General features: G+C 40.0%; 1 protein-coding gene across 1 annotated transcript in view; it reads left to right on the plus strand.

Moving 5' to 3' along the window:
* LOC135217661 (DNA repair protein RAD51 homolog 2-like) overlaps positions 1-6,712 on the plus strand; it is a 198,034-nt gene extending 191,322 nt beyond the window's left edge. The window contains 4 exon segments of the mRNA XM_064253628.1: positions 4,373-4,482; positions 6,343-6,372; positions 6,374-6,422; positions 6,705-6,712. Of these exon segments, the coding sequence (XP_064109698.1) occupies positions 4,373-4,482; positions 6,343-6,372; positions 6,374-6,422; positions 6,705-6,712 (197 nt within the window).
* The last annotated feature ends 4,959 nt before the right edge of the window (positions 6,713-11,671 follow it).

The raw sequence follows: 11,671 nt of genomic DNA on the forward strand, positions 1-11,671 counted from the left end.
AGGTACGAGGTCCCTCAGATAATCTGTGGTGGTTCGGTAAAAAGCCCACCGATATACCATTATCCAAGAATGCTTTGGCTTTCTTTCTGAGAGACGTGATTAAAGAGGCTTCATTGTCTTACCAGAAGACCGATTTGAGCCTCTTGCGAGTGAAAGCTCACGAGGTCAGAGCTGTTGCAACCTCGCTTGCCTTCCAAAGGAACATGTCGATCAAGGACATCCTTGACGCCACCTTTTGGAGGAGCAACTCAGTATTCGCCTCACACTACTTAAGAGATGTGAGAACGATGTACGAGGACTGTTGTTCTCTTGGGCCATACGTTTCTGCAGGCACAGACTTGGGGGCTGAAGGTAGCTCTCCCTCCCTATCCCTTAGTTAGGTTTAGGTTAGTTTTTAGTTGTTGTGTTTTTTGGTTGTGGTGAGTCTTTTGTGAAGACCTCCCATCTCTTAGTTTAGTGTTCAGGGGGTCTTGGATAGTTGGTCAGGTGGTGGTCAGTTGCTTCCTTGCCCTCATATGTATGGCTCGATGGTCTTGTCACGTTGAGGTCACGTCCCCGTTGACAGAGCATCCAGAGTGCACCAGCACTACAGGTCTCCACCTGGCTGGCAACTCTGATTAAGCACAAGCAGGCTTAAGTGACAGTAATCACAGAGTCTACTTTGCTAACAGGTGAGAAACCCAAGGTGTACATCATCTACTTAATTTAAGTTTCCCTACAAATCCTATTTCTGTCTCTTCCCACCATCCGAAGGTGGGATTCAGCTATATATATATCTGTCAGGTAAGTTGCATGAACAAAATGTTATTGTTATAATACAATTAAGTTTGTTCATACTTACCTGGCAGATATATATAATTAAGTGCCCACCCACCTCCCCTCAGGAGACAGTGGCAACTTTGGAGAAAATATGAATAGAAATGGGAATGGTTCCTGATATCCGCCTCCAGCGGCGGGAATGGGTACTACCACCTGGCCGCCCACTGCGTGTGCCGCGAGGTTTTGAAATTCTGTCGGACTTCGGAGAATACAGCTATATATATATCTGCCAGGTAAGTATGAACAAACTTAATTGTATTATAACAATAACATTTTATGATGAAATGGATAAAAAAAAAACAAGAATTTGTGGATATTTCTCATAGAAAAATACTGCGAAAAGGGGAATTTTTCACTAATAATGGAGCTGTATGTTCCAGATAGAAATCCACAAATAATTAAGTCCCCACGAATATGGTTGGTTGACTCTTCTTCTTCTTCTTCTTTCCCTTCCCATTCTTTTTCCCATTTTTTTTTATATGGGGTCGCCGTTTCTGGATGAGCCGTTTTCCATCTATTTCTATCTTGCGTTCTGCCTCATCAATTCCCTTCTCATGTAAATCTCCTCTCACACAGTCCTTCCATCTCTTTCTTGGTCTCCCTCTCTTTCTTCTTCCTTGCACCTCCACTCCCATAGTATGTCTCCCAGCGTGGTCCTCATCTCTCCTCAACAGGTGTCCATACCATCTCAGCCTCCCCTCCTGCCACTTTCTTTGATACTTCCACCACCTTAGTTGACCCCCTTATGTAGTCATTTCTGATCCTATCCACTCTTGTTACCCCAGACATCCACCTAAGCATTCTCATTTCTGCCACATCCATCTTCTTCTGCTCTGCTTTTCTCATGCTTGCTGTTTCCGTACCATACAGCATTGCTGTTCTTACCACCGTCTTGTGAAATTTTCCTTTTAACCTAAGCGGCACTCTTTTGTCACAAAGAACTCCCGAGGCCGCTCTCCAGTTGTTCCAGCCTGCCTGTACCCGATGTTTTACTTCTTCTTCCATACTTCCTCCAGCGTTAACAAAAGATCCCAAATACTTAAACTTATCAACTCTCCTTATTTGCTCTCCACCAAGCTGAATACTTTCTCTATCATCCCCCTCAGTGGTGGTCCACATATATTCTGTCTTGGATCTACTTATTTTCATTCCTCTGTCCTCCAGTACTTGTCTCCATCTTTCCAATTTCACTTCCAGATCTTCCCTGCTCTCTGCACACAGAACAATATCATCCGCATACAATATGTTCCATGGTACTGTCTCCCTTACTTCCTCTATTATAACATCCATCACTATGTTAAAGATAAATGGGCTCAGAGCCGACCCCTGGTGTAATCCTACTCTCACCTCAAAACCTTCTGTCTCCCCAACACTGCTCCTCACTCTGGTAAATACATTCCGGTACATCTCTTGTATCGATCGCACATACTTCTCGGCACCATCTTCTCCCTCAGGCTCCTCCATACCTCTTGTCTCGGGACTCTGTCATAAGCCTTTTCAAGGTCAATGAATACCATATGTAGGTCCCTTTGTCTTTCCCCGAATTTCTCCATTATTTGCCTCAGACAAAATATACCATCTGTTGTTCCCCTTCCCTTCATAAATCCCATCGCTGCCTTTACCTCATTTGTATTCTTCTCCTCAGTCTAGCATCTATCATCCTTTCCAGTATCTTCAAAGTGTGGGACATCAATTTAATGCCCTATAATTACCACACTCTTGGACATCGCCTTTCCCTTTAAAAATTGGGATCAATACTGTACTACATGGTAAAAAAATTCCATCTCCTTTTTAGCTTTATTAATCATGATTCTTTTCCCGTCCTCTTATCCCTACTTTTTGCATCGTTTCCTTTCCCAACTGCTCCAGGGTGGGTTCTGTCTGACCTGTCCTGTCCACTGTATTTCCTCACTATACTAATTCTTAATCCTCCATTAACCCTTAATGGACGGGGTAATAAATCAATATGCAGTACCCCAGGCTGGCAAAACTTTGAGGTTGGCCAATTTAAGAAAATACACCTCAGTGGAAAGAGGAAGATATGCAAATATCTTCAAAAAAAATTTCCATACCTTCCAGAAGTTAAAATAACTATCTACAATCCCTTGTGAAGCCTCATTTACAATACAATCATAAATTTCACAAAGGTATACATGATTTTTCAAATAAATAAATTTATTTTATTTTGTAAATAAAAATTAGATAATATACCTCACACAATGTCAAAGCAGATAAGATATAAATTTATTAAAAAGATTTATCACATTTGTGTAAAATATTTACGTAAATCTACCAGGAATGAAGATACAATACTTTTTTGGTTTATTTATATGTTTTTTCAAATATTTCTTTGCACTTTTCTTTGCAAAATTACATTTATAACTGACATACTATCATAAAAGATAAGAACTAAAACCAACAGCAGCCCCCTGGTATATTTATGAGCAAATTTACAAAAAGTAGTCTTGTGAGACAGAGAGGTACCACATCCTCCCTTGAAGTCAAGAACCCAACTAAGTCTCTCATGAGCTCCCCAGTGGATTTTAGCCAGCCAGAAAGTTACCATTAGTGAATTTATGGGCTATAGAGGTAATGGCACCCCTTTCCTGCCTGATTCTCCCAAATCAATGGGGCGTAATATTACAGATTACATACTTGTCATGAGTCACTGTTGTCCACCGAAAACCTGTTATTGCCACTCATGTGAGCATGTCTGTCCATTAAGGGCTTAATCGTCCTTCCTATTTTTTCCTACCAACTTCATCTTTCATACTGTGCTGCATTTACCTGATCCCTAACAAATTCCTATATTTTTCATCATTCTCTTCAACTTATTCTCCTGTCTTAACTGCTCTTTCTCTGCTTCTGACTTTCTCAAATACTCCCTCACTTGCTCCATTTCTTTCTGTTGCTTCCAACTTACTTTCCTTAAATTTTACCAGTTTCCGACAGATCTTCATATGCTACTCTCAGTCTATCATCTCTTGCTGTTCGCTAATTTCTTTAGCTTTTGTTGGCAGACTAATGCCAATTAGGCTGAGGTTCATTTTTGTAATCAGCAGTTAGTGGGAAGTATAATAACAAAATACTTTTACTATGTATTTGAGTTTTATTTTAAGGAAATATCCAAATTATTGGTAGTGTATTAAGAATTCTCTCAGGATTCAATTGTAGCAGCGTCGATGACCTGAGATGTTGTGACGCCATGGTACATTTTTGCATCAATCAATCAATCACTCAATCACTTGTAGCAGCAATTATACAATTGTAAGTGTAGTTGAGAATTTGAAAGTTATTACTGATGTAACATAGAAGGCCTCATTTACTCATTTGCATCTATTCATTAATGACTAAATATGTTTATTTGTTAGCTTGACTTTTTGTTTTGTTTGTCCTTATGCCTGTTCAGTACTTCACTGTAAGCCATGTCTGATAAGTGTGGCAAAACTTTATTTTTTTAAACATTGTAAAATTAAGAGTACAGTTAAGAGAAATTATTTTCTTCAGAGTAAGTAGTGTTCCTTATCAATATCAACTCATTGGTTCTTTTCAGGTAATACACATGCATCCGGCTATCACCTGGTTCCTGCACTAGGATGCAAGTGGTCATTCTTTGTGAATACAAGATTCATTTTGCAGTATGCTTCAGCAGTGCAAAGAGAAGTATTTACACAAAACCTTTTAATAAACACCTTTTTCATAGGGCTTTTTCTTACAATGACCACAATCCTATTACTAAAGTTCATGTCCAAATACATTTACATAAGGTTTCCATTTTAGGTCAGTAAAAATAATGCTTGTCAGATGTATTGTTAGCATGAATCTTATACAGGTGGTGTTACTGAATGCACTGTATTAGATTAGCAAATTTTGCTATATTATATCTACAGAAAACAAACAAAAATATCTACAGAAAACAAACAAAAATGCTACAGTAATACCCCGAACTTACGCGAGGTTTAGGTTCCATACCCCCTCATGCAAGGGGAAGTTTTGTGCAAGTGTGGCACGGTCTTTAAAATCGCTAATAAATGCTTACTTTTAGAGTTTGAGCACTAAATATGACCCTAATCATGCTCCCTAAGTATTAGGCTAACTTTTAAATGAAATTAAAGTTACTGTAATTTTATCTAAAAGTTAGTTTAATACATTACCCTTAAAAAAGAAATAACTGGTTGATATAAAAAGTTACAGTAACTACTATGTATCCACTTTCGTATGTATACTAATGTTACCCCTAATTCATGGGATGCGAGGTTCAAGACCACCACCGTCAGGGCCTTCGTGAGGAGGGCCTTAACGCACTGTTCAGCGTGGCAGGACACCCACTCAGAATTGGACTGAGCCTCACAAATGATGATTAACAACGGTTACTCCAACAAGCTGATCAACAGGGAGATAAGAACAGCTTTAAACAAATGGTACATGGAGGACGAAGAGAATAAAGAGAATCCCCCCTCCAAGGATATACATATTTTCTACAAGTCCTTCATGCCACCACGGATACAAAGAAAAGGAGAGATGCCTCAAGAAGATTGTGGAAGAGAACATCACCCCCGTGGAAGAAGGGAAGAGGCTCTTTTCTACTATAATCTATTATAAGAACAGGAGAACAAGAGACCTGGTTATGAGAAATAACCCCACCCCGCTTGCAGGAGACCCCCTGAAGCAAAATAACGTCGTCTACCGGTACACATGCCCTATCCAAGGATGTCCTGGAGTTTATATCGGTATGCCAACGTTACGACTATCTAAGAGGATCTCCTGTCATGCCCAGAACGGTGCCATCAAACACCACGCCCTCACCGCCCACCAACAGCACGTCGTGCGAGAGGACATCGTAAAAAAACACATAATTAGAGCCCCAGCCCTGATCAGCGACGACCTACGCCTCCTTGAGGCGTTATTCATCCTTGAGCAAAAACCCTTCCTAAATACGACACAGGAACCCTTCCTGCTGCCCACCCGTGTAAGGAAGACCCAGCCCCCCCTCCAGACGATAACACCAGCGCCCAGGAGGGGACCAATATCAAAGAGGTTGTAAGAAATACCAGGAGTTACGTCACCACGGTCATAGCCAATGAAAACCTGGCTCCAGATGACGCAACACACCTGAGAAGGTCAACGCGTTTCGAGAGTTTCCGACGCCTGGACCCGCCAGCCAATGAAAAGTCGAGCACCCTCTGGGTCCTGCAGGAGCATCCGTGAGCGCCAGCTGGACCATGATTGTATTTCAATTGTTTATAGGTCAATTTAGCTTTATTATGAAATTTACTGGGTGTTTTGGAGCTTGCTCTACACAGATTAGCCATTTTACCCAATGAAAATGCGGTCCAAGATACACAAAAAGCTCATGATACGAAGGCCACCTCGGAACGGATTAATTTCGTATCTCGAGGCACCACTGTATATAGTGAATCAAAATCTTCCTACACCAAGATGTAAGCTATGGTTTGTTTGATATGAACACATATGTAATGCAGTACAGTAGGATAATTTTTGTAATTGCTATTTCTTTTCTAGGTGATCATTGCTAAATCTCCAGTTTCTCCATTTTTCAAGTTTCTACTTTACCATTGGAAAATGGGGCATCAGTATTGAAGGTATGATCTCTATCTATCTTTTTATATATAATATATATATATATATATATTATATATTATATAATATATATATATTATATATATATAGATATATATTATCTATAATATATATATATGATTATATTAATATATAATATAAAAACACTTTTGTAGTATATACTACTAGAATATCCAGAAACTGTTGAAATCTGTTTGTAAAGCTTATTTGTATGATAAGTTAAAATAAATTGTATTAATTCCTATCTATATTTGGTATGTTTTATAAAGATGTAATTAATGCAGGTTTCTAAAGAGAGCATTTTGTTCTGTTATTGCAGACAGTTTAACATCAAAGTAGGACTAAAGCTCTTAAGTTGTATGTATCAATTAACCCTCTTACGCCGACTGGACGTATTTTACGTCGACTTACAAAAGTTTTTTTAAAATTCGCGAAAAAATACTTATAGGCCTACCAGCCTAAAACTTTTGAATCACGCGCCTTGGGCGATGCTGGGAGTTCACGGATCAAGGTGTTGTTTTGTTTACAATCGTTACGCAGGCGCGCAAGCGCGAATTTCTTTCTTGCCACACTAAAAAGTTTCTGTGACATCTCGGAAATTATTTCGTAACTTTGACATAATTTTTGTACCATTGTAAATTAGCCGTTACATGAAGTATTATATGATGAAATGTGCGTCATTTTTATGTAGAATACAACAATAAAATTCTCATGATTGTATCTTTTATCAGTTTAGAGATTTTTTCATATAAATAACGATAATTGCCAAAACTTTAAACCTTCGGTCAACTTTGACTCTACCGAAATGGTCGAAAACGCAATTGTAAGCTAAAAACGCTTATATTTTAGTAATATTCAATCATTTACCTTAATTTTGCAACTAATTGGAAGTCTCTAGCACAATATTTTGATTTATGGTGAATTTATGAAAAAACTTTTTCCTTACGTCCGCGTGGTAACTCTTCCGAAAAAAATCATACATGCGATTGTGGTAATGTTTGCACCATTTTAAAATTAGCCGTTATATAAAGTTTTATATATGGAAATGTGCGCAATTTCATGCACAATACAAGTAAAAACAACCCATGGTTGTAGTTTTATCAGTTTTGAGATATTTTCATATAAATAACGATAATTGCCAAAATTTAAACCTTCAGTCAACTTTGACTCTACCGAAATGGTCGAAAAACGCAATTGTAAGCTAAAACGCTTATATTCTAGTAATATTCAAGCATTTACCTTCATTTTGCAACAAATTGGAAGTCTCTAGCACAATATTTCGATTTATGGTGAATTTATGAAAAAAATAAATTTTCTTTACGTCCGCGCAGGTAACTCTTCCGAAAAAAAAATCATCCATACGCGCGATTGTGGTAATGTTTGCACCATTTTAAATTAGCCGTTACATAAAGTTTTATATATGAAAATGTGCGCAATTTCATGTAGAATACAACAAAAAATAATTGAAGGTTGTAGCTTTTCTCATTTTTGAAATATTTGCATATAAATCACGATAAATAGAAAAAAAACCACGTTCGGTCAACTTTAACTCGTCAGATATGGTCGAAAAATGCAATTGTAAGCTAATACTCTTACAGTATAGTAATATTCAATCATTTGTCTTCATTTTGAAACAAATTCAGTCTCTAGGACAATATTCGAATTTATGGTGAATTTTTGAAAAAAAAATATTGTTTGCGGTACCGAATTCATGCATTATTTTGTGATAATATTTTCTCTGTGTTGCTTTTATCGTTTTACAATGTGTTATATACCAAAATGATCGCAATTTAGTGTACATTACAACGAAAAAAAGTAACTTGTTACCTTTAACCGTTTTGCGCACAGCGCGATTTGAATACAATTATATATGAAATTTTGTTTTTGCGCTATCATATATCGCATTATTTATATATGATTATGATAATTTTTTTCATTTCTGATGGTTGCATACTAAACTTCAGCCAATGACAAAAAAAGGAGCCAAAAATGAACTCTTAATCTTGAAAACTAAGCGCGCTGTGATTTTTTGAAAAAAATATTTTTTCTGCTTCTGCGCTCACTCTGAAACACCTCCGGCACACGGGAGACAATTTTTTTTTTACCGCTTCGGCGTAAGAGGGTTAAAGATGACTGTTGCTACTTTTATTTGTTTATATATATTTCTTATATTACAGAATCGGGCAGTAAGTACTCAAACTCTGGTTGCAATCCAGGACATTTCAAGATTAAAGCACCAACGGGTGTCGCCATGTAAGAACAATGGTATTGACGTCCCATATATCATTGTACATAACCCAGTGGCTGAGTTGTTGGATATCCGGTAGATATTTCTTCTGGAGCTGGATGGTGGAGTAGGCCCTCAGTTTAGGATGGTCTGTACCATCCCCCTGAGTATAAGTCTATCCTATTGTTAAGACCAAAGGTTTGTTCGCATATGAAACAAAATGATATTGTTAAACTACAATAAAGTTTTTTGTACTATACTTACCTGGCAGATATATACTTAGCTATAGTCTCCGACGTTCCGACAGAATTTCAAATCTCGCGGCACACGCGACAGGTAGGTCAGGTGGTCTACCTTACCCGCGCTGGGTGGGCGGGCGTATGAACCAATCTATCTCTCCAGCCAGATTTTTTCTCTTTCACCTGTCTCCTGAGGGGAGGCTGGGTGGGCCATTAGACGTATATATCTGCCAGGTAAGTATGTACAAAAACTTTATTGTAGTTTAACAATATCATTTTTGTACATGAACTTCCCTGCCAGATATATACTTAGCTGATTGGCACCCTTGGTGGAGGGTAAGAGACAGCTAAAGTAATAAGGAGAGATAAGAAACAACTGATGTTGTAGGATATAAATACCTTGGTTCTTACCTGTTCAGGCAGAAGACTTCATTGATATTATCTCTGAGTCTGCGTTGCCTGGAGAGCTACAGCTAGGACGTGACCTGATGCTGAAAGACTCTCGGATCTCCGCTGGGAATATGTGATCCTGTGTGGGTAGAATCCAAGTCGGATCCTGTTAAAGGGAGTTCGTCCCTATCTTAACAGGTCCTAACCACTACTACTGCAAGGAGCCACACTCATCAGACCACCTAACCAAACTACTAAGATTAGTATTACGACCCTAAAGAGATGCATTCATGCATCCTCTTTAAGGCAACCAACAACAACAAATACAAGGGGAAAAATTTTACTTACTAAACAGGATGGAGTTCCAGCTCCCTGCCCAGCACTGAATCCGCAGATACGTACGGGCCCAAGGCGAAGCATTTTTAATTTTTCGTAAAGTGATTCTCACATCACGTAAGTAGTGGTTCGCGAACACTGACTGACATCTCCAGAATGTTGTCTCCATCAGATTTCGCACGGACATATTCTTGTTGAAAGCAAGAGCAAGTTGCTATGGCTCTTACTTCGTGTGCTTTCACTTTAAGAAGCCTAAGATGTTCTTCTCTGCAGGATCCGTGTGCTTCTTTGATGAGGCTTCTCAAGAAGAAGGACAATGCGTTCTTCGACAATGGACGAGTAGGCTCTTTTACTGAACACCACAGGACCTCTCGGTTGGCTTTCAGTTGCTCTTTTCTTCTAAGGTAGTATTTCACCATTCTCACTGGGCAAAGAGTTCTCTCGGGTTCTTCTCCTACCAAAGAAGATAACCACGAATCTCGAAGTTCTTGGGCCATGGACTTGATGGGTTCTCATTCTTTGCAAGAAAACCAGGAAGGAAAGAGCAAATGAGAGAGTCCTCCTTAAAACCCACATTACCATCAATCGCCTGAAGCTCACTCACTCTTCTGGCGGAAGCTAGAGCCATCAAAAACAGAGTCTTCCTGGTAAGGTCTCTGAATGAGGCTGAATTAGGGGGTTCAAACCTAGACGGACCCAAGGAATTGAAGGACTACATCCAAATTCCAGCTAGGTGTCTTAGGATACTGCATTTTCGTTGTATTAACGACCTAATAAGGTCCTGTAGGTCCGTTATCTTCCGATAAGTTGAGGCCCCTGTGCCTGAAGACATTCGCCAACATACTACGATAGCCTTTAATCGTCGAAACGACTAAGCCACATTCTTGTCTTAAGAATAAAAAGAAGTCTGCAATTTGATTCACAGAGGTACTGGAAGAGGAAACGTTATTCCTCTTGCACCATCTTCTGAAGAACATCCCACTTCGATTGGTACACTCGTAATGTGGAAGACCTCCTCGCTCTAGCGATTGCCTTAGCAGCTGCTGACGAAAAGCCTTTCTGGACAGTCTGAAGCCAGTCAGACTGAGAGCGGGGAGGTTTTTGTGGTACCTGTCGAAGTGGGGCTGTCTGAGTAGATCGCTCCTTAGAGGAAGCGATCTTGGAAAATCCCACTAGCCATTCCAGCACCTCTGTGAACCAATCTGTGCTGGCCAAAAGGGAGCTATCAAAGTCATCCTCCCGCGGAATCTGACTCTCGCGAACTTTTTTTAAAGTCAACCCCAGAATCTTGAAAGGGGGGAAACGCGTATACATCGAGTCCTTTCCAATCGAGTAGGAGAGCGTCTATCCCTATTGCTCCTGGATCCGAGATGGGAGAGAGCAATACAGATCCAGTCTTTTGTTCTTTGAAGTTGCAAACAGGTCTAAGAGAGGCCTGCCCCACAACTTCCAAAGGCTCTGGCAAACATCTTGGTGCAGAGTCCACTCTGTGGGAAGGACCTGATCTTTCCTGCTGAGGAGATCTGCCCTTACATTCCTTTCTCCCTGTACGAATCTGGTGAGAAGTTTTATCCCCCTTTCTTCTGTCCACAGAAGAAGACTCTCGCTGTTTCGTACAGAGAGAAGGAATGCGTCCCCCCCTGTTTCCTGATGTATGCCAGAGCCGTGGTGTTGTCCGAGTTTATTTGCACAACTGCTCCTGTCACATCTGACTCGAACTCCTTCAGAGCAAGCCACGGCTATTAGTTCTTTCCTGTTGATGTGCCAGGAAGACTGGTCCCCCATCCAGGTTCCTGACACCTCCTTGGTTCCCAGAGTCGCCCCCCAACCTGTTTCCGACGCATCGGAGAACAACACCAGGCTGGGTTTCTGGGATTGAAGAGGCAGTCCCTGCGAGAACTTGTCGGGATCCGCCCACCATGCTAACTCCTTCTTGATTTGAAGAGTAATTGACAGGGAGAACTTCAAATCCTGAGAAGGACGACTCCAATTCCCGATGAAGAAAGAATTGGAGCGGTCTCAGGTGCAACCTTCCTAGGGAAACAAATTGCTCCAGGGA

Source organism: Macrobrachium nipponense, chromosome 7 (assembly GCF_015104395.2).
Source record: "Macrobrachium nipponense isolate FS-2020 chromosome 7, ASM1510439v2, whole genome shotgun sequence".
NCBI classification, from domain to species: Eukaryota; Metazoa; Arthropoda; class Malacostraca; order Decapoda; family Palaemonidae; genus Macrobrachium; species Macrobrachium nipponense.